The sequence below is a fragment of the Arachis ipaensis genome, chromosome B5 (genome assembly GCF_059453495.1).
Source record: "Arachis ipaensis isolate K30076 ecotype BB chromosome B5, ASM5945349v1, whole genome shotgun sequence".
Lineage (NCBI taxonomy): Eukaryota > Viridiplantae > Streptophyta > Magnoliopsida > Fabales > Fabaceae > Arachis > Arachis ipaensis.
The window spans coordinates 2,903,281-2,926,674 of record NC_142440.1 but is presented as its reverse complement, the minus strand read 5'-3'; the positions used below and the strand labels follow the sequence as shown (position 1 = coordinate 2,926,674).

General features: G+C 32.0%; 3 protein-coding genes across 5 annotated transcripts; all 3 read left to right on the top strand.

The window, feature by feature from the left end:
- The first annotated feature begins 398 nt into the window (after positions 1-398).
- LOC107641623 (uncharacterized) lies at positions 399-3,689 on the top strand. Its single transcript, XM_016345106.3, has 5 exons — positions 399-588; positions 1,262-1,379; positions 1,961-2,060; positions 2,653-2,739; positions 3,399-3,689. The coding sequence occupies exons 1-5, from the start codon at positions 528-530 to the stop codon at positions 3,537-3,539; spliced, it is 507 nt and encodes a 168-aa protein (XP_016200592.1). The 5' UTR covers positions 399-527; the 3' UTR covers positions 3,540-3,689.
- A 3,262-nt stretch (positions 3,690-6,951) lies between these two features.
- Positions 6,952-14,100, top strand: LOC107642469 (protein PIN-LIKES 7). 3 transcript variants are annotated; one of them, XM_016345833.3, is made up of 11 exons: positions 6,952-7,090; positions 10,698-10,892; positions 10,970-11,049; positions 11,148-11,272; positions 11,475-11,596; positions 11,744-11,965; positions 12,103-12,216; positions 12,478-12,578; positions 12,669-12,721; positions 12,814-12,999; positions 13,670-14,100. In XM_016345833.3, the coding sequence occupies exons 2-11, from the start codon at positions 10,755-10,757 to the stop codon at positions 13,792-13,794; spliced, it is 1,266 nt and encodes a 421-aa protein (XP_016201319.1). In that variant the 5' UTR covers positions 6,952-7,090; positions 10,698-10,754; the 3' UTR covers positions 13,795-14,100. The 3 variants fall into 3 exon arrangements, with proteins under 3 accessions (XP_016201319.1, XP_088342195.1, XP_016201320.1); XM_088486069.1 differs by having other exon boundaries at positions 6,972-7,090; positions 10,706-10,892; XM_016345834.3 differs by lacking the exon at positions 6,952-7,090 and adding an exon at positions 10,420-10,615.
- A 1,689-nt stretch (positions 14,101-15,789) lies between these two features.
- LOC107642466 (serine/threonine-protein kinase/endoribonuclease IRE1a) lies at positions 15,790-20,100 on the top strand. The gene is made up of 6 exons (XM_016345831.3): positions 15,790-16,211; positions 16,381-17,831; positions 18,490-18,662; positions 18,950-19,196; positions 19,385-19,688; positions 19,777-20,100. The coding sequence occupies exons 1-6, from the start codon at positions 15,888-15,890 to the stop codon at positions 19,915-19,917; spliced, it is 2,640 nt and encodes an 879-aa protein (XP_016201317.1). The 5' UTR covers positions 15,790-15,887; the 3' UTR covers positions 19,918-20,100.
- The last annotated feature ends 3,294 nt before the right edge of the window (positions 20,101-23,394 follow it).

Below are 23,394 nucleotides of genomic sequence, written 5' to 3'. Positions count from 1 at the left end.
CCATAACAAAAATAAAAAGCGTTTTAAATACTATAAAGGATAACAAATTTTGTTTTTATAAATTATAATATACCACTAAACATAACATATAGAACTTTTTTCCTGAAGAAATATAATATGCATTGAAGTAAAAGCTTACTTTAGTCCTTAAAATATAAATCTAAGTCATCTTAATTCCTAAAATTTAACATCTTTTAATTCAAGAAATTACAAACCTTTTTTTTTTTGTCAAATGCACAAGACAAGACAATGATTAATTAATTTACACAAAGGTTTTTGTTTCTGGGCCACTAGATTTGCAATGTTTCCCCAAAAAGGGTGTTTGTGAGGTTTGGTCAGAGCCCAAAAGAAGAGCGCTCGTTATTATCGAAAGCTTGAAACTTGGAACAGCTGCGATATATACTCTTTCGGTTTCTACAAGGAACTAATGACAAGTTGACAACTTCCACTCCCATTTACGTAGGTTTTTCAGTTTTGCTCTGAACCTGTTTGCTGAAAGTCCAGAAAGAAAGAAAGAAAGAAAGAAAATGGCTGTTCTATCAGGATCAGTGGCCATGGTTAAGATTCCAGAGACTCGCTTTCTTTCAGGTTATTTCGTTATTCATTGTTATCATCGTCATTGCCGTAATGGGCACCCCTCAAAACTGTTCCTTTTTTTTTTCTGAACTACGCATTAATGTTTCTCACACTGCAAATGTATCTTCCGTGTTGTTCTCTATATCAGTTTTGATCCTATTTCCTCTGCTTTTGGTTTTGTTTTGTTTTTGTGATTCTCACTTTTCACATTTTTTTACTCTATTATTATGATTCCTGAATCCTGTTGATTTCTAAATCAAACAGAAAATGTGAACAAAATTTAAAGGATCTTTTAATTGATTGTGACTTAGCTGTCTAGCTCCAAACAATGGATAGCTTAATCAGAATCAAAACGTTAGGTTGAAATTTGATTTTCCTTGAGACTTGAGAGAAAGCGATTTTGTTGATGGCTCAAAAACTCAATGATCCACTACAATTGGTAAACAATGATTGGCATGTGACAAATTTGTAATGTCTTAGTGTGCTTGGTTTTGTTGAGAAGAATGACAGTGGCTATGTATCTTGATCTGATTGTGTACGTTGTCATTTGGAGGAGAATGTTGATACTCACATGCTTTGTTTTAATTTGCAGTTTGTCATTTGTCAACATGTTTTGAATTTAACATTAGCATTTAGCAACATTGCTGGAAGCTTGTTATTAACATTTAAAATGATTTAATTTCAGGTTCTTTATCAAAACCAATGGATAAATGCTTCTTGAAAATCAGCTCTAGTGCATGCTTTCCAGGTTCCTCTGTTAGGGCTAAAGCAACGCATAAGCTACCACTTGTAGTACAAGCCAGGTAAGACTCAGACGTGACTTTATGGTGCACCATTATTTTTTCACATGGTTATTGTTAGATATAAAACTGTTAGTGTGCCTGCACCTAGTAGATTAAGCTTTTGGTCGAGTTGGTCTTTGACAATTGACATGAGACTAGAACTTGTACGACATTCTTTGTTTTGAATTTGATCATTCTTACAAAAGTTGAAATTGAGACTTTCAACACAAGGTAAGAGATCGAGACATGCACTGCCGATGCTTCAAGCCCAAAGGGGTCTTGCATAAGGGGATATGATATATATAAAAATTATTTGTATTTCTTTCCTAACTGTTTAAGCTTTTGAGAGCACTGTTTCTTGACTACTATTTTTGGTATATAAACCTAACATATAATTTGCCAAGTGCCAACTAGACAACCCCAAATGTTGCAAACTAATGGCTATTCTTAGTTTGTTTTTTATTGTGTGTTGTGATCATTCATTGCTACTGTGAGTCATTTTGCATGTCTAAAGTAGTGATACAAGCATAAGATATCTTTCACAGTGGATATACTGGGATTGTGTTAACTTTATAGTGTTTTTAATTGCTGTGCTGGTACAGTGGAGATGCTGGAAGACAAAATAGTGGAAATATCTTTATTGGTGGCTTTGTATTGGGAGGACTGGTTGTTGGAGCATTAGGTTGTCTATATGCACCTCAGGTATGTCCTTCGAACCTGTTTTGTTCATTTTTTAAACTATTTGTTTTCTCTTCTTGAGTCATTTCATGATTTCACAAGGTATTTTGTTTCTCAGCTTTTTATCATTTATAAGTTTCTCACTATAACTACCGGAAAAAAAAAAATAGTATCCTCATTATCCATATATACATTCTGCTAAATTTAAAACAATACACTGCAGTCCCTTTTACTTTAACCCAATTTATGTATTACTCAAATCAGATGTGATCCCAGCAACTTAACTATACCTGCATCAAATTCAGTGTGATTTCTTCGTTTTCTATCAGCACATTTGTACCGAACTTGACTCTATTTATGTTGACTCCCTTCGGTGTCATAAAAACTGCTTCTACTTCTTTTTCACATTATTTTCCACTTGTATATATACACACACACAAAAACACACTCCATTTACTTGATAGCAGTGGTCATATATGTGTTTTTACATGAAACTTCTTTTATGAACTGCTCTTGAGCAGTATTTTATATGATGTTTTTAACTTAAAATGATTGTGTAATGTGTTTAGAGGCATATAAATATTTATCTTTGGCTTGCGTGTTATGAACTGTCCAGATAAGCAGGACACTAGCTGCAGCTGACAGTACAGAAATCATGAAGAAACTTCCGAAATTTATTTACGATGAAGAAAAAGCTCTTGAGGTCAGGAATTAACCCTGCAATTATAATTCATTTGAACCATCTTCATTGAGTATTTTTCTTTTTCTAAACGTGTGCGAAACAGGAATAATACGAGTCTACAGACTATACAATATAATGAATTTACCCCCTACCCATTTACAATAAAATCATTACTGTCAAGAGGTGTGTGGTTCATGAAAAGTTTTCACATTCTTGGGAATCTTATATTGTAAGATCATTCCGATATAAGATTTTTCGTGTAAAATTCCTAGGAATGTAAAAACATTCTTCTAACCACACGTTCTGTCAGTATTTCCCTGACGAAGTTTCAACAGAAATAAATTGCCGAAAATACTAGAATTTTGGTAGTTTCCATGGCATATACTAGTTGAGCAACGTAGCTGGTAAAGAAATGACTCTTGAGATTAAGCTTATAAATGTTATAATGCTAACTCTTAAGTAACACTGGCACATGCCATTAATTGATAATGACTTGTAAAGAGAATTTCTTTTACTAGTGGAGCAGAAGTTGTTGTTTGAATTTAGAACTTCTGATCTTTTTTACTAAAATTTTGAGTGGTCTATTTTCATCAATGGTGAACATATAAAACTTGTGTAAATTTGTTGTACGAAGTAGTACTGTATTTTAATTTTGTTGTTATCCACTGTGATAAAAACAGAGGACTCGCAAGATGCTGTCGGAGAAAATAGCCGAGCTGAATTCTGCCATTGATGGTGTTTCTGCACAGTTGAGGGCAGAGGAACCCACGGAAACAGACGGGTACGCCGCAAGGTCAGAGGAAGTCGAAGCATCTGTATAATGGATGAATTATTAGTGATTAGACCATATATTTAATTACAAATTATCGTATTCTTTTAATGATCTCAAAACATTATCATCAAGTACTGGATTTTAATGTTTTATTAGTGAATTTTGCTTATCATAATCAAGTAATCAACTATTTCTTTTCCCTCTGGTTGATTAACTTTGCATCACCAATAAAGCATGGTTCTTGCTGAACTTAGGTTGAATGGCACAACTAAGAACATTAAAATGATGACTCCATATTACATTTGCATTATTGAATCCCTTCAGGTACATGTTGTGTAGGATCTGAAGTTGACCCTACATAGTATGTTCCAAACATAAGGTTGGGATTCATGCATAGATGTTGAATTTTCCACAAGGTGATTCAACATCAATTCAGTTTTCATGGTTGGTTTGGTCCATAATTTTAATGTCAATGTGATTTAAATCTTGAATTGATATTTGTGGGGGAGTTTCATTTAACATTTTTTAGTGGTAACAATGGAATGGATTTGGATCCTCTAAAGTTTGAATTTCACTTTAGAGAGTAAAGTGTGATCTTCTACCCTTGAATAGTTTCTCTTTCATATTTATTCTTGGTCCCACCTATGAAATTAATGGTGAGAGATCATACTTTACTCTCTAAAGTGAAATTCAAACTTTAGAAGATCCAAATCCGGAATGAAATATAGTTTTTTTTTTTTTTTTTTTTTTTTTTGTAGATTTATGTGTAATTTTACATTTCATCTAGTATATTTATAACATTTTTATTGTAAGTTTTGTAACTTCTATTTTACCCCAACCAAAGATATCATTGGATTTAGTAGTTGAATCAGAATATCAATATATAAAAAAAAAATGTTTTATAACACACAACATAGTACTCTATGTGAGCTGCCTACAGTGGGACCCTTGTTGTTTTGTTTATATGCGGCAAAACAATTATTTGCAGTGAAAAAAATAAAAGAAAAACTCAACCAATTATTGTGGCAAAACATTTTAATTTCTTAGCCAAGACATAAAAGTTACCTTTTCTTTTCACAATAGTTAACATATATTTGTCAATTTAATTTTTGTATATTGTCGGTATAAAAAAATTTTATATAGATAATTAATAATATCTTATTATATTAATAAAAATAATTAATTTTTAAATGTATTATTTAAAAAATATCTAAATATATAAATTTGATTTATAGTATATAATAAAACTAAATTTATATTTATTTAAGTGTTAATATTTAAATAGCTTCAAATAAAAATTACTTAAACCAGAAATTGAGATAGACGATTACAAGATGCAACAAATAAAATAATTTCTTATCGTAAATTAGATAGTGTTTGTTTTCAAATACTATAATTAAAATTTAATATTGTGTTAGCAACCAAATATTAGAATTAAAATTTCAATTCTAAAGCATATTATTTTAGTCCTTTTAACACTTTTAGAAATTGAAAACAGTCAAACACAAATAATTTAAATTTATAGAGACAAAAACTAAAATTTTAATAATAAAATTTTTTTTAATAAATATTTTTATTTTATTTTTATATTTATCTTAAATTAAATAAGATACCGATTTTACATTAAATATAATATAAACATTTAATTTAGTCTTAATTTTTTAATTTTTATCTTTCAATATCTGTTTTTCAATCTCAATCTTCTTTCTAAATGCAATCTTAGTATTTGTTTGGATGTCATTAAGTTGGTAAAAAAAAAAATTTCAATAAAAAATATTTTTTTTATTTTCTAGCGTGTTTAGTAAATTTCTAGTAATAGAAATAAAAGCACTAAAAAAAAAAATCTTTTTTGAGAAGTTATAATTTATATCTTTTTTTAAAAGATTTAAAAAAATATATATTTTTTACATAATAAATAAACAAAAAAATATTTTTATATTATTATACCCAAATATAATTAATAAATAAAAAGTTATTTTGTATAAGTTATTCGAACATAAAATTATTTTTATTTTTGTATAAAATAAAAATAGAAAAAAATAACTTAAATTTTTTTAAAAAAATAACTTAATTTTAAAAAAAGAAAAAACTGACCTAATCAACCTTTAAACAATAGTTGTTAGCTCAATTTCAATAGGATAAGGAAAGAAAGTGTAGTCAAATATTGTCGTTGATAGGATTGAACGTTAAAGTGAGTTGTGTAAAATTTGCAATGTTGAACTACTGCATGCAAAGTATAGGTAGTTATATAGTAAGAATTGATTGATGAGAAAGAAAAGTTGTCCACGATTCTATACCAATGAATCATATGAATGAAGGATGTTCCAGCTTGGATTTCAGTAATCCTTGGCGGCACACAAATTTTACACATAAAATTTGATTATTAATTTAATGTGCACGTTGTTCATACTACTACTTCTTCTGTCACTGCTGACGTGACTACTTTCCATAATTCCATCCACATCTCATGCATGTAACATCATAATAATAATAATAATAATAATTTCATTTAAGCATTTAGTTCGCTACTAGTTTGGTGCTTTTGTTTTAAAATAAAAAGATAAAGTATAATTTTTATTTCTAAAGTTCGTTAAAATTTTAAAAAAATTTTTAAATTTTATTTTATTTTAATTTTATCTCAAAAATTTTTAATTTGTATCGAATATATTTTTAATAATTAATTTTTAAAAGAATTAAGATAAATTTAACAACAATTTTATAAAATAATTTTTAATATAAACAAATTAAATATAAATATCATACATTATTGTCAGATTATTCTTAAATTCTTTTAAAATTATATTTGATAAAAATAAAAAATTTTAAAAATAAAATTAAAATAAAATAAAAAGATATTTTTAAAATATTTAATAAATTTCAGAAATAAAAAATATGTTATTCTAAACAAAATTAATTAACATCTTAATTATTATTTTTTAATTATCTACATGATTCTCCAATTTAACAAATCAAAATTAATTCATCACAAATCTAAACTCTATTTAAGGGTTTACTGTAAATCAATAAATTACTGTATAGATAAGATAGAATTTAAACTCATACTTATTTAACAGATTATTAAAATAGTAAACTGATCACTCGACTAATTCGTATCGGCTAACCACACATCCAGGATTATAGGAGCTTGCATGTGAAAGCGTGTGTATCTGACTGAATGAAACTTGCCACCGTGTGGGTGAGTAGATTATACATATCCATAGCCACAACCCTTCAAAATTGGAGCGTGCAATGTCAAAAGTTTGGTGTACATTAAAAAAAAAAGATGTTTTATTATACATATTCATAAAAACATTTGTATTATTTTCAAATTTAAATTAAAAATCGTTTGGTGTTTGTGTTCATGTGATGGCCGGTAACGCGTGGTTGGTTGGTCAAAATTGAATCAAACCACAGTGTCATATAACAACTTGTTAGCCTTATATATATATTCTTTCGATTTCGATTTCCATAATCTCAATTTCCTCTCTCTCTAATCTCTCTATTTATATAATACAAGACCAGGTTTATTCTAAGCAAATACGTGCATTGAAGCTCAAGATTTCTTCTTCAACCGCGTTTCATATAGCCTTTGATTCCCAGGTTTCATACTTCTCTTTCGATTCAGCTTCGTTATTATTGCATCTTTCAAGTGTTTAATTATTTTTTCTTGGACAATTTACAAAGAATAATGAATTATATACTAATTATCTTTTAATTTGAACTTAGTCAGACTAATTGATACGATTATGGTAAAAACTTAGATGCAATTAACTTTTCATGAAATTGATAGTTGAGAGCCGTTAAATACTTAAATGTTTTGAATGATTATTTTAGCATTTATGTCAATAATTAAATTTATTTTATAATTAAAAAGTGTACAAAACGTGATTTTTTAATATATTTATCAAAAAATAAAAAAATTTCTTTTTTCATTTTGTGGTTAGAGATTGTGCTACATGGAATGCGCATGAATGTACATAATATAAATAATTGAAGATTGTATATACTTTTTCTTATTCCAGTAAGCTAAGAATATGCGACTATATGTTAAGTAATTAATAATTTTTAGTTTTAGAATTAAAAAAAATAATCGAATATGTGAATGAGCTGTAACCAGTTAAGTCAATCAAAGTTTAATTGGATCTGCGATCTCCACATTGTCCTTTTCAAAATTAAACTTCTAATTAAAATCAAACTTCCAGGTTGTTTTTTTTTTTTTTGTATCTTTTTTTAAATTGAAGGTATGTTTATCTTTCAAAAACACAATTCGTATTAATATTTTGGCCAGTTGCCCAATTGTACCTAATTTTGTGCTAATATTTGTTGATCTTATCTTTTAAGTATTTTTCAAATTGCATAATATATGTTATCTTAATTTGACATGTCAAAATAATTTATTTTGGAGGATGAAGGAACGATTTATATATTATATAATTTTTTTTATTTTTTTATTTTTGCCTTATTCAAATACTAAAATAAAATAACACTATTCTATGTCCAGCATAGCAAATCAAATTAAAGTTAGTTCAGCACTTAATTCATTGATTTAATAATAAAATATTCAGAAATTAATATAATGTCAAAAATTAGATTTTGAGAATTAATATAAAAAATTTTAAATTTAAAATACTAAAATAATAGAAATCAGAAATCTAAAGAACCACTCTACGAATTTATTCGGGTGCACATGAAGACTTGCATTGTTAGTTTGACATTTAAAAAAAAATGTAGAGCTTTTAGATGTTTATTTAAGGTTAATTAATATATATATTAAGATAGAAATTCAAGTGAAGTCGACTTCATATGAAATTGATCTCTAAAAATCGTTAAATAATTTAACTAATTTAACTAAATTTTTATTCAACGGCTCTCAAATATCAACTTCACATAAAATCGACTTCATCCGAATTTTCACCATATATTAGTACATGAACATTATTGTATTAGTCGGTTTAGCAGCCACCACCATAAATCAAATATACTCAATCTCCTCTTATATAAATAATTAAATATAATAATATAGAGCTATTATCTTATTGTAATTTTATATATACATAAGCTATACGTGATCAATAAATAAATTAGACAACCATTCAAACAAAGATTTCATTTTTCATATTTTAATTTTTATGTAAACCGTTTTCACGTTGCAAATAGATAACTATTAAATAAATTTATTATCTAAAATTTAATTTAAATGTTATATTTTATATTCAAATAAGATATATAGATATTTATTTTATGTGCTAACTACACCAACATACAATTAGACTTATTATGAGATGCTAAAAAAATCAGAATAATTATCTAACTAACATTACCAATATTCTAAGAATCGAGACTAAAAAGAGAAGGAAACAAATTAAAATTAGAGTCTTTAAGCCTCATCATCAAAATTGTTGGCGTTTACAAATAAAACACATCAAACATAGGATTTTTTTTTAAATATGAGTGAGTGAAAAGAATAATTAGAATATCTAATAACCAAAATGAATTAGTCTTCTTATTGAGGGGAGTCATCATTCATCAACTTCATTTAAACTAGTTATTACCTAGACAATAATCATTTCTCATCGTACCATGTTTTCTCATGTTGCTTTCAACTAACCACTTGTTCATTCCAATTTTCAAAAATTAAATTAAAAGTGGCAAAAAGGACAAAACACATAAAATGAAATGGACCTTTCTATTTGGGGGAGGTAGCATCTAGTCACCTAGGATGTGATTTATAATGTGAGCATTTTAATCTTTTAATAATTTTATACACACAACACAATAATATAATAGCATTGTCTCCAGTATTAAACTACTCTTTCATCTTAACACATGACAACAATAAAAAAATCTCTTGACCCACAAATTCAACCCAACAGAATACATAAATTCAATTATAATTTTAGTCTTTATCTTATCTTTATTTTTATCTTATCTTTATTTGTTTTTATCTTTCATAAGTCAATGATCTATGTATACTTAGTTTTACCTTCATAATTTACAATTCAAATCAATACAATTCAATCAATCAACAATCAATAAATTTTTTTCGATCTCTTCTTTTCTTATTCTTTCACAATTTTATCATCCAACTAGGTTGAAATTTGAAAAATTCAAACCTACTAAAAAAAACACTGCTTCCTGTGAAAACCGTGCTTCATTACTGCGCGCCAAATATATCTTTGACTTTGGACTCGTTGTGATTTAACCAATAAACTGTGAGTACTAATTAGATATTAATCTTAAAAATTTTATATTGATTTTTTTATTATCAATGAAAAAGTAAGCTTGAATATAAGAACAAAAAAATTATTTAATCAATAATAAAAATAAACACATAAATGTGATATAATGGTACTGTTTGATAAGAGTCTTAATCCAATGAAATGAATTGTTATTTAAACTCTAGAGTATTGGTTGGGCCAATTTTTAGGCCAATACTCAAAGTATTCAATAATATAATAAATTGCAATAGTGACTTTTATCTATTGATTGTTATATTGTAGCTGTTTCATTCCACTCTCCACATGCATGTGCAAGTGGCAAATTAAGATCATGTTAAGCTTAATTATGTAATGCTAGTTATACTTGCAATTTAACAAGTTGTTAATGTTTTGTAACTGGTAATTAACAAAATAGTTAGTTATTCCAAGTTGGAAAGAAGTACACGGCTCTGTCACTAGCCGCAAATTCAATTAAATCAAAAGATAATAATTATGTCTTAGTAAATATAAACTGCAGCATAGACTCTCCATACTCAATTAAGAGGTTGCGAGTTCGAGTCTCCTATCTTTCCAAATTTTAGCCAATGATTTATAGCTCAAATGACATAGTCTCCCCATACTCAATTAAGAGGTTGCGGGCTCGAGTCTCTTATCTTTGGTATAAAAAAAATATATATATATAAACTGCAGCAGGGGATTTTTATCAACTTTGTTGTTTGCTTCTTGGTTCTGAGTTATGTCTCCATTTGTTGTTATTAGAATGATCCTTCCACTATTCTCTCTTTGCCTTAGTGTTTTTCTTCTTACCCATCTTCACTTCATTCTACTATAAAAAAGAAAAGAGTCAGATTCATATTGCAATTGATGGCCATCATGAATCACCATAATCTAATTAATTAGTCATAAGGTTTTTGTCCTTACTTGGTCACGCTTTTAATTATATATTTCCTGTGACATGTTTCTAACGTTGTGCCTCCCCTTCTTCTTAGAACTGAAGAATATATATATATTGATTGGGACCAAAGAAAAGGAAGAGAAGGGAGAAAATGGGGTTCTTGGATCTGTTGGTGGTGGCTTCAATGCCAGTTATTCAGGTTCTACTAATCAGTGGATTAGGAGCACTCATGGCAACTCAGTATTTTGATAATCTTCTTTCTCCAAACTTCAGGAAATCATTGAATAAGGTAATTAATATGCATTTAATTTGTTACAAATGCAAGGACAAATTTTGTAACATTTGTTTGACCATTTTTATATGCAGGTTGTGTTCCTTGTGTTCACTCCTTCACTTGTGTTTTCAAGTTTTGCCAAGAGTGTTACACTTGAAGATATGATATCATGGTATATATAATAAGCAAGATTTTACTTTTCTTCAAAGCTTTGCATTTTTTTATCACATTGCCATTTTTACCCTTTTCACTGGATTTAATTCTGTGCAGGTGGTTTATGCCTGTTAATGTTGGACTTACATTCTTAATTGGAGGCATCATAGGATGGATACTTGTGAAATTACTCAAGCCTAATCTCAAAGTAGAAGGCCTTATTATTGCTGCATGTTCATCAGGTACCATAACTTAACTTTGAATTATATCTAAACAATTAATAACTTATGTATGTATGTATGTTTGGTGAGAGTCGTTAAATGATTTGACAGGTTTGACTAAACTGTCATCTAACACTCTCAACTATCAACTTCCCGTGAAATTAACTGCACCTGAGTTTCTATCTTAAAAGATTTTGATTTCGAGTTTATGGTTCTTGATTAGGAAATATGGGAAACCTTCCTCTTGTGATTGTACCTGCTATCTGTAACGAGAGTGGAGGTCCATTTGGTGAAAAGGAAATTTGTCACAACAATGCACTCTCTTATGCATCTTTCTCTATGGCGGTATTTGATCTTTTTCTACACTCAAACTATTTTCTTGAAGAGTTTGAAGTGCAAAATGGATCTGGTTTTGCATTTCAAGCACTTCCCCTTCGCTCATTTTCGCTCGAAAATCGAAATATACTTAATGGTTTTTTGTATTGATTGTAGCTTGGTGGCATATTCATATGGACCTATACTTATAGGACCATAAGAAGCAGAGCAATGAAATTCAAGGCACTTGAGGCTGCTGATCTTATCATAAAGGTACCCAACAATGGTCTTGATTCCAATGCAGAAACTGCTCTTCTCAAGGGACACAACAATGAGAATGTAGCCGTAGAAGTGCCGCCGCCGCTGTCCGATTATGTTGGAGACTTTGAAAATCAAAATGTAAGAATTAATCCTATGAAGTTGATTAGTCCCACAATATGAAAGTGATCATCTGAAATTTTAGTACTTGCTTTAATAAACAAGCATAAATTCCTAGATCATTTTTACTAGATTATAAAATGAGTCTGATTTTGCAGGTTGTAGACCATGATCATACTAGTGTGAAAGGAAAAGAATCATTTTGGCATAAAATGACAGAATTTCTGAGTGAACTTGTGGCAGAACTAATGTCACCCCCAGCAATAGCTACAGTGAGTTCCTCCTTTCTTTCCTTCTACTTATTTTTTCTTGTTTCAGTCTATTAGTATTATTTGAACATAGTCATGATCATATTTTGCGAAGACGTATCATCCATCCACCATCAGATGAGGTGCGAGCTTCACTTACATTATTGGAATGAACTCGTCCTTGTCTGATGGTGGATAGGAAAGATTTCGACCAAAAAATACAAACGAAAACTTTACTTAAATTGGTTACTGATAATTTTTTCCCTCTTATGATTCCATAATCAGTTCGTTGGTTTCATCTTTGGTGCTGTTACATGGCTAAGGAACTTAATAATAGGAGACAATGCTCCATTTAGGGTGATCCAAGATTCTCTTCAATTATTGGGGTATGTGCTTAAATTTTCTCACAAAACCAAACATGTTGTCAAGTTTTCATGCCACATAGTAAACTGATTTTGAATTTAATGATCCTTCAGGAATGGGACAATTCCTTGCATCACTCTTTTGCTTGGTAGTAACCTCACTCAAGGTATACAAAAGAAACTAGAAGCCATGGAGAGATATCTTGAGCAACAAGAAAAACAAAATGTTTTGTTAACTTTTTCTCTTGAACTCATGCAGGGTTTAAATCAACAAGTGTGAAGCCATTGACCTTGTTCTGCATCATCATTGCTAGACTTTTCTTGCTTCCTGTTATTGGTTTGTTCATCGTCAAGGCGGCAGCGAATTTCGGCTTCCTCCCGGTGGATCCTTTGTTTCAGTACATCCTAGTGATGCAGTATGCCATGCCACCAGCAATGAATATCAGTAAGTGACTCATTCCATGAATTCTTATAGTTGAAGTTTAACTTGTTCTTGCATTGCCCAAAATACTAACCAAAACACATCCAACAGCTTAGGGTGCATTTGATTTGCGTTTTAAAAACAAAAATACAAACCAAACATATTACATATTCTAATGCTTGAAAGTAACAAAGTCATTCCTGACTAGTGTTCAAAAAACAAGAGACATATAAATTTATGATTTTTCAAATTTAAGGTAGCGTTAGTTTTGAGGTACTGAGACAGAGACTGAGAGACTGAGACTCAGTATCGTGTTTGTTAGTTCTGGTACTAAAATTTCTGTCTCTGTCTCTAAAATTTCAGTATTTCAGTACCTCTAAAAAGTAGAGACACAGGGAACTGAAATTTTTAGAGATGGAGACTGAAACTTTAATAATATTTTATACCTAAAATACTTTCATTTCAATTAATTAATTCCAATTTTACCCTTTGTGCAAATTAAATTAGAGTTTCATTTTTGTTTCAATTCCTTTCTTCCATTTTGCACTAAACAGAACACTGATATTTATTTCAATTCCTGTTTCTTAGTCTTTGTCTCTTAGTCTTAGTCTTTCCGTCTTTGTCTCTCCACCAAACGCTACCTAAGAGTTACTTGTTGGCTTGTTGCTAAGATTATTAGATGATATTTATGCAGGTACCATGGCTCAGTTGTTTGATGTAGGAAACGAAGAGTGTTCAGTTATCCTACTGTGGACATATGGTGCTGCAGCCATAGCACTCACAGCTTGGTCAACATTTCTCTTGTGGGTCTTGGCTTAATTGGTCAAATGAAAGAACAAGAAATGTTATCAAGATTCTTTTCAGTGCAATTTTGGCATTCTTTGGAGGAGTAGCCATTTCAATTGTGTAGCTTATGTATAATTCTTTTAATTCTACTCATGTCTTTTTAGGTAAAAAAAAAAGGAGATTAATTTTTTAGGGAAAAAAAGGTAGGAGAGAAAATCCATGTATTTCTATTTTTTTGGGTCAAGACATAGTGTCATTTAATTCATTTTAGGTTCTTCGTATGTATATAATATAATTAAATTATATATATTTTGTAGAATAAATGATTGCTTAATTCCAAACAAGTTTCTCTTAATTCATTACCAAGTTATCTATTGTTAATACCATTAATTTCTCGTTGAATTATATTTTATGTCTCAGATATAACTCTTAACATTTGTTTCAAAAAATGATTTTCGCTCAATCAGACTACTTGAACTTCACTTAATTAAATTTAATAACAAAATTTTGTAATCTATCTGTAAATATTTTAACCTATTAATATTCTAAAAGATTAAATCGGTCATCATTTTTATTATTTTAGTCTTTTAAATTTAAAATTTATTATATAATTATTTAAAATATTATATTGATCTCAGATTTTTTTTGGTATTGATTTAACTAATGAAATGTTATACTCAATTTGGTCTCTAAACGTATACACGAGTAGTCCCCGAAGTTTATAAACGTAGTCCTGAGACCATTTTTAGTATAAAAACGAGACCATTTTTAGTATAAAAACGTTAATAGAGCGCTGTTGTAGACTATCACATGTCACGTTAAAACTTGTAAAATAATGCAGTTTTGGTTTTGACATTTAAATAGCTCAAAAACGGCATTGTATTACCTATTTTGTTAGGTAAAATTTTAATAAACACCATTTAGGATGTTGTTTTTAGGTTATTTGAGTGCAAAAACCAAAACGACATCATTTTACAAAGTTTAGTGTGGCATTCGGCTGTCACGACAGTGTTCCGTTAACGTTTGTACATTGAAAATTGTTTCAAGAACTAACATAAGTTATGTTCACAAAGTTTGAGGACTAAATAGAGGCAATTGAAACTTCAGAGACTAAATTGAGACTCGCGTGTAGATTCAGGGACCAAATTGAATATTATCTCGAAATGTTAAGTTAGTTAATATATAACTAAATAATGTCTTTTCATTTTAGCTCTTAAATAAGACAAAAATAAAATTATTTTAAAAAATAAAAAAAGATATAATAATTTACATATTATATAAATTCTTTTTTTAATTTTTGTTTTATTTAATTACCAAAATAAAATGACGCTATTTTGTCTTGTATCTAAAATGATAAGTTAGGGCTAACTTAATATTTAATTCGCTGATTTATTACTAAAAAAATTTAAAAAACTAATATAATGTCTAAAATTAAATATAAAGAATTAGTATAAATAATTTTAAATTGAAAAAAATTAAAATAGTTAAAGACGTGAATAATATTTAGGGGTGGCAACGGGGCGGGTAGGGGCGGGTTTTTGCTCTACCCGACCCCGCCCCGCCTAACAAAAAACCCGCATAAAACCCGCCCCGCCCTACCCGCGGGTAATAAAATGTTAAACCCTAACCCGCCCCTGCGGGTACCCGCCCCGCCCCTACCCGCCCCTATAATTATTAAATCCAATAAATAAAATAAAATTTTAAAAATTATATAACCACCATTTACATATATAACATAAATTAAAGTAAAAATTTATATATAATATAATATTATTAATCATTTTACTAATTATTTTATATATGTTACATATATTATATATTAAAAATATATATATTTATATATATATTACATATACCGGGGCGGGTAGGGGCGGGTTTAACCTAAACCCGACCCCGCCCCGCCCCGTCCAAGAACACGCCCCGTTAAAACCCGCCCCGGTGCGGGGGCGGGTAATTACCCGCCCCGAGCGGGTAGGGGCGGGGTGGGTACCCGCGGGTTCGGGTAGTGTTGCCACCCCTAATAATATTAAACAATATTGTGAAGAGAATTTGGTAAACAGAAAAGCTCAGAAATCTGAAGATCTTGGATCTCCGTGCTTCATTTCCGGTTGTTGCGCCACGCACACATGAAAATTTGTCTCTTCATCTTCCCTTTCTTCGTGTTGTCGATTCTTGCACCTCAAATATCCTTCTCAGATTCACACGCCTCTCAGCTCTCTCTTCTCCACCACCATACCAACCGTCAACCTGCTACGGGCCTCATTGCAGCCCTAGATGGCACTCTCTATCTGCTCGACACTGATTCCGGCAGGGTAATTTGGTCATTCTCCACTGGTTCCCCCATCTACCATTCCTACCAGGCACCTCTCAATTCCGCCAATGAATCTGGACTCATCGAATGCGGTGATGATTGGGAACTCATCCTTCATCACAACCACTTTGGTAAAACGGTATCTTTTTAACCCTATCGAATCAATTTAATCCTTGTTAGGGTTCATTCTCATGCTCTTAAGCTTCGTAATCAATGCTATTTCTGTGTTGAAACTCTTTCTTGTGACAGTCCCTGTTGCTTTCTTGTGCTTTCTTGTGACAGTCCCTGTTGCTTTCTTGTGCCTGCAGAGGCTCTCGGAATCTATTGCTGATTATGTTGCGGATACGCCTGTTATGTCAGAAGATGGGGCAGTTGTTCTTGGATCCAAAAGAACAACTGTCTTTGAAGTTGATGCTAAAACCGGAAGGCTTGTAAGAAGTTATACCACTGCAGCCTTTGATGATTCGTCCGCCGCCGGGTGGAGTGATGACAGGAAGAATGTGACTACTGACATTGGTACAAGCAGTAGTGAGCTTGCTGATCCTGCGCAGCTTAATCCGCCGGATTTTTTACTCAAGATATTTAGGACTGATTATCTTTTGCAATCTGTTGGTCCTGGATCTGGAATGGTTTTGTGGACCATGAAAGTAGCTGAATTTAAGGCTGTATTACATTGCCAACATGATGAGTATCCATCTGACAGGGTGTCATTCGAGGCAGGAGGTCAATATGCTTTCGACAGTGGCTTACGTTTTGCTATGCCGTATGCATGTCATGACAGAAAACTAAAAGATGTCTATCGCCAAAGGAAGAATTTTCTGCTAGAACATGGTAACCCTGAAAGATTATCCGAGGGTTATAAAGAGTGTGATATGCTCCCAACCCCTTCTTCAGAACTGATGCTTCCATTGCAACCTAATAAAAATAGGGTTCCCCATGGTCCTAATAGTAAAATGATGCATTCTGGGGACGTGCTAAATCATTTGCCTGCTTTGCCACCGAAAATCAACTATGATAATAATGATCATGCAGTAATGCTCTACCAGTTTCCTATGGATATGGCTGGACCTGGTAAAATTGATGTGAGCAAGGGGATTGAATGGTCAACATCAGCTCTTATATTGTTTATAGGATTTATTCTCTGCGTTTTGATCTTCTGCTTCTGCCTTAGGAAAAAGAGAGTGCAGAAGGACCAAAACATTGAGGCAATTTTAAAAAATCATTCTTCTAAGAAAAAGAGAGCACGTAAGTCTGGAAGGAATGCCATCGTTGTTGACAAACAGGATAGGAATTCATTGCCAGCTGAGGAGGATATATTGACAAATAATGTTGATGGACGGAAGATTGGTAAACTAATTGTACTAAACAAAGAAATTGCTAAGGGTAGTAATGGTACCATTGTTCTGGAGGGGATATATGAAGGTCGGGAAGTTGCTGTCAAACGTCTTGTTCAAGCTCATCATGATGTAGCCAGCAAAGAAATCCAAAACCTTATTGCATCTGATTGCCATCCAAACATTGTTCGATGGTATGGGGTCGAATATGATAATGATTTTGTTTATCTTGCTTTGGAGCGTTGTATATGCAACTTGGATGATTTGATTCAAAATTACTCTGATATATCAGAAAACCCAGTGCATAGCAAGGATCAAGGTTCTAAGATTGTTATAAAGGCTCAGGTGGAGACAGGGAAGGATGATGTGCAATATCTTTGGAAAGCAAATGGCCATCCATCATCGCTATTACTTAAACTAATGAGGTTAGTAAAACAACTTATTTGATGCAAAATGCGTAGATGTGACAAATGTGATAAGAGTAGTAACAACTCTTTCTCTGCCAAAGTCATTGGACTAGATATAATACCTGAGCCATTTTTTTGAAACAATCAACATATCTCGTGCATGGGTTTTTGAATTGCTTATCAATAAAAACTAGTACAACAATTTCTGATATTAATCACTAACGCCTGAAGAAGCAAGGTTTTATGGGGTAGTTTAGTTTTAAGGATAAGAAAATTTATCCAATTAATGTTGTGTCGAAGAGTGTTGTTGCCTCAATCAAAAGAGATGGTCATGAATGTGGATGCCAGTCTAAGGTAGGATTTTCATAAAGAGAAGATGACAAAATTGACTAGAATAATTTGGAGGAAAGTTTGAATCTTAAAGAGGATGGAAAGAATACAAGCATGGCATAATAAAGCAAGAAAAAGACTACCAAACCTAAACCACTAAGAATGCACACAAAAGACTTGATTTGTTTACATTTTGGTAGTCACAGTTCAAATATGGATGTTAATCTCAAGTTCTTATTTTGCACCCATCTGTTATGCGGTTTTGTGTGCCTGCACATGTGGGTGGCTTTTTTTTCCCTCATTGTTTTAATTACATCTAAAATTTCACTTTTTTATTTCAACACAGGGATGTAGTTTCTGGGCTTGCTCATTTGCATGAACTAGGAATAATACACCGGGATTTGAAACCCCAAAATGTTTTGATAACCAAAGAAAGATCACTATGTGCAAAGCTTTCTGATATGGGAATTAGCAAACGCCTTCTTGAAGATATGTCTACGTTGGGTCATAGTGTTACTGGTCAGCACCCTGTATCTCTTACAAGATTTTATTTCTGCTTCTAAGCATTGATTATGTAAATTGTCAGTGGTTTCTAGCATTAGATGAATCTATCCTATATCAGTTTGGTGATTGATAAATCATGGTTGTTGGAATTTTTCTCTTATTTTTCTTGTTTTGGTTTTGCTTAGTTCTACAAGAAAAGCTTTTATACCAAAAGTTCTGTTTTTTAATAATTAACCTTTCTGAAACAAAGTAAGTTAATCTGAAACCTGCATTTAGTTTAATAGTGTAATGGCATATTGTAGGATGTGGGAGTTCAGGGTGGCAGGCACCAGAGCAGCTTGTTCAAGGACGCCAATCACGAGCTTTAGATTTGTTTAGTTTGGGATGTGTCCTATTTTTCTGTATGACTGGGGGAAGACATCCATTTGGAGAGCGCCTTGAGCGTGATGTTAATATTCTAAAAAATCGAAAGGATCTCTTTTTAATAGAGTCCATTCCAGAGGCAGAGGACCTTATCTCTCGTTTATTAAACCCTGATCCGAATTTAAGGTATATTATTACCCATTCATTGTTATTTAAAGAGCATGAATACCTATATTAAAGTACATTATGTAGATTAAATGTGTTATTTATCTATCTCAAAACCATGTGTATTTTTCAAGAGTCAATTTTATTTAAAAATTATCCTGCTTTGATGAATTTATAACTCCACTAAAGTTGATTTCATTTATTAACAGGCCAAAGGCGATTGAAGTGTTGCACCATCCTCTTTTCTGGAGTTCTGAGATGAGACTTTCATTTCTTCGAGACGCCAGTGATAGGGTGGAACTTGAGGACAGAGAGACTGATTCTGATCTTCTTAGGACATTAGAAAGCATTGCTCCAATGGCTTTAGGTGCAAAATGGGACGAAAAGATGGAACCGGCTTTCATTACTAATATTGGTCGTTACAGAAGATATAAATATGACAGTGTTCGAGACTTATTAAGGGTCATGAGAAACAAGCTAAATCATTATAGAGAATTACCTCAAGAAATTCAGGTTTTGTCTTGAACTAGAACTTTTTACTAAGATTTTTTTAAAGAAGATTTGAGGATGAGTCTTATTTTCTACGATTTTGGCTGATCAGGAACTTGTAGGATCTGTTCCAGAAGGATTCAATGACTATTTTGCAAGTCGGTTCCCAAGGCTCTTGATTGAAGTATACAGAGTTATATACGAATATTGCAAGGATGATGAATGTTTTCGAAGGTATTTTAGAGACAATTAGTGCGTTAGCTTTGTTTTAATGACCATAAAATATACAAAGTGAATGAACAGGTTCAGAGAGGCCATGGAACAATTACAACGACATGGTTAACTAGCACTAATCTAACAGTGTAATATATTACTGTAATACGATGTATATATGTATTCGCCAATTAGTAATACAAGAAAGTTATGATTTAATGTATATATGTATAATGGAGCTTTCTATGGTGGGAAAAGTATATTCATGACCTCTAAATAAACACCAGGTATAGTTTAAAATTATAAAAAATTATAGGGGTGAATTTATAATATTAATTTAATTAATTAAAAAAACTGAAGAAGACAAGTGCTCTGATATCGTGCACATGTTGACGCCAGCAACCTCCAGTTTTCATGGCCATCGTCCTCTCCATCCTCAAGCACTGCTTTGAGAATATCCCTTTCCACTTCGTCATTGTTGGCTCCTCCTCCACCTTATACCACAATACCACCCACTTCTCCTCCTTTTTTGAAATCATTCAGAATTTTGAGATCATTTGGGTCTGTAACACCGTAACACACTGATCATCATCATCATGCAGGAGGAGAGAAAGTTGCAAGCTTTGATCCGATGAAGATGAACACCAACCGTGGTTTTAGAGAGAAACGGTGATCAAAGTTTGACACTTTTGGAGTAAATTCACAACTCCATGAATGAGAAAAGATCAAATTCTGTCTCCTGTGACTGAAATTGAGATCGAAACAAAAAAGTTCAGAAAGGGAGAGAGAAAGAAGGAAGAAGTGAAGTGACAACAAAAACAAGCAGTGTGTTTTAGTTTGTGTGTCTTTAATTTCTTGCATTTACTGTGTTTAAATGAATTGGGACCCGAATTTTGGAATGGCAGCAAGAAACAACTATGGAACAACGACGAAGTAGATTTTTCGTTTAAGATAAAGAGATTGTTAATGTTTCAGGAAGCGGACCATCCACAGCATCCGGTGGAATTGTGGTTCTGATGGCATTGATTGCTGCGTTTCTATGGAGGCTAAGAAGAAGACCAGGTGATCTGAGCGAGATCTGCAAATACATTTAATTTTGGGTCAAAACTGACATTTTCAACAATTATTGTACGGCAACCATCTCAACCCTTCATTCGGAATCTTGTTGCATGGTCTTTTAATGTCGAGGTAATACTCAAATTGGTCCCTAAAATTTGACTCCCAATTTAATTTAGCCTCAAGGTTTTAATGGACTCTAATTGTACCTTGAAATTTTGACCCGTGCCTCAATTTGGCCCTTATATCGTTTTCCGTCACCGAAGAGTTGATCTGGCAATTTTAAATGACACCTGACAATCTCAAAATGACGCCGTTTTACTGTTGGCACCGAAATCTTTAGAAACGACGTCGTTGGCATGAGAAAGGGGTTAAATGAAAATCCAAACATTAACCACTTCAAAAGTGAAACCCAATTGACCATTTCTCTTCCTCCTCTTCCCCTCATAATCGTTCCCGTCAGAGAAGCACCATGGGTGTCGCAGTAATGGAGGTTTGAACATTTTCTTACTTGTTTCGCCCCCCATTGTGAAGATTAATTACCTGGGAGTCATCATCTCTTCAAAAACAGGTTAGTAACAAAATTGTTGCTCTCAACTACCATGTTCTGTTTTTTTCAAAATATTGGTTCTGGGTTGTTTTTCATTTTTTTCACTCTACTTAATTTGTGAAACTTTGGGAGAATGTGGTTGATTATGGTTGTTGATGATGATAGAGTTTTTGTATGTTAGGGTTTAATTTTTTTGCATGTATGTGGTTGTGATCAACTGAATCGTTCAATTCTTTGTCCGTTTGAGCAGTCTTTGATTCTTCATATTCCATTTTAAAATAACCATTTTACTTCTTCATATCCCATTTTAATTTAATTGTTGACTGGATAATTTCTTGTAAAAATAAAGTATTTTCTGCGCTCAATATCATCTGCATCAATGACCACCATGAGTGTTTTATTATACATCTGAAATTAAGTGATAATCATGAACTGAACTACTTGATTTTTCTTAGACATTGACATTAGTACTATGGCTTGGAGGTGTCATAGATGATCATATTCAAGATTTTAGTGTATTTTGAGCATTTTAAATACAAAGAATTCACATGTACTTACTGTGGTACGAGAGGGCATACAAAGAGGAGTTGCGCTCATAGGAAAGCTGATGACCTTGCTAGTGCCCTTGTTAATGCAGCAGCGGCTGTTGTTGCAAAAGAAAAAGATTCTAAAACTGGAGAGACTACAGATCCAGCAAATGCTACTACTACTAACACCCAAACTGCTGAGATTAATGAAAATGCTCCATTAGTACCAGGGCAAGCTGTTGATGATGCAAATGCTTCAAAGATTGTACTCACCTAACCCACTTACTCACAGCTAGAAAATCAGGAGCAGGTAGTGATTGGTTTCTAATACTTAATTAACTGTTAACTGGTTTGTATTGGTTTATAAAACACGAGTAAATGTTGGGTAGATCCAATTGATTGATACTATTTGATAATATATTGATTGGTTTTTATTGGGTTGTATTGATCACTAATTCTATTAACAATTTCACTAGGTCCCTCCATCAGACCCACCTCCACCTCCACAACAGGTGACAAGGCCTGACAAGCTGCAATCTAAAAGGAAAACAACTTTCAAGGTGGACCCAATGCAAGGAGCAAGTTTTGGGACAGCTGCACGCTTGGCAGAGTTTATGACATTCGTCCCCACCCCGAGCTTCAAACCACCAACAACAAAATAGAAAACGATTTGCAATGTTGACTAGTAGTTGTATAGAACATAATTTGTAGAGAGCATTTGATCAAACTATGCTCTTTTGATATTTTGTTACTATGTTATGTAGAGTAATCTGTTTTGGTTTAGGATATTTTGAAACTATGTTATCTAGGGTATTTAAAGAATGATACAAATACTGCTATTGCTAATGCTGTGATATTGACAATGATTAATGGCTATGAATTACTTAATAAATTACTTATTTGTGGGTCCTCTGTCAAGTGCAAGAACCACAAAAGGTTCTATTAGATTTTCTTGTCATAACATCTCATCTATTTTTGTTTTCATGGGAACAAAGAAGATAATAATTGAAAGCCGAAGTTATTATTTTATATTCAATGTTTTTACAAATGAACTATACACTTAAATTTATTCACTAATGGAAGTAGGGATGATACACATCCATGTAACCATGTAACCAAGTTGACCCAACACCAAAAAAACCGAATACCATTAAATGAAACGTGAAATACACGCGCCCAATACACACGAAACTGCCCAACGCTTCTTCTCCCCCACGCTTCTTCTTCTTCTTCTCAGGCTCGTTTACGCATAGAGCGTCTTCTTCTTCTTCGCCTTCTTCTTCGCGTTCCTCCTTCTCCTCCTTCTCCTCCTTTTTCGCGTTCCTTCTTCTTCACGTGTTTTCTCCTTATCGTCATTCTTTTATTGTTGTTGCTGCTGTATTTT

Bases quoted from the DNA above. Each gene is read 5' to 3' on its own strand.
- LOC107641623 (XM_016345106.3), top strand. From the start codon at position 528: ATGGCTGTTCTATCAGGATCAGTGGCCATGGTTAAGATTCCAGAGACT. The intron at 2,061-2,652 runs GTATGTCCTTCG...TGAACTGTCCAG, and splicing joins GTTGTCTATATGCACCTCAG to ATAAGCAGGACACTAGCTGC. The intron at 2,740-3,398 runs GTCAGGAATTAA...TGATAAAAACAG, and splicing joins ATGAAGAAAAAGCTCTTGAG to AGGACTCGCAAGATGCTGTC.
- LOC107642469 (XM_016345833.3), top strand. From the start codon at position 10,755: ATGGGGTTCTTGGATCTGTTGGTGGTGGCTTCAATGCCAGTTATTCAG. The intron at 10,893-10,969 runs GTAATTAATATG...TTTTATATGCAG, and splicing joins TCAGGAAATCATTGAATAAG to GTTGTGTTCCTTGTGTTCAC. The intron at 11,273-11,474 runs GTACCATAACTT...GTTCTTGATTAG, and splicing joins TATTGCTGCATGTTCATCAG to GAAATATGGGAAACCTTCCT.
- LOC107642466 (XM_016345831.3), top strand. From the start codon at position 15,888: ATGAAAATTTGTCTCTTCATCTTCCCTTTCTTCGTGTTGTCGATTCTT. The intron at 17,832-18,489 runs GTTAGTAAAACA...ATTTCAACACAG, and splicing joins CTATTACTTAAACTAATGAG to GGATGTAGTTTCTGGGCTTG. The intron at 19,689-19,776 runs GTTTTGTCTTGA...TTGGCTGATCAG, and splicing joins AATTACCTCAAGAAATTCAG to GAACTTGTAGGATCTGTTCC.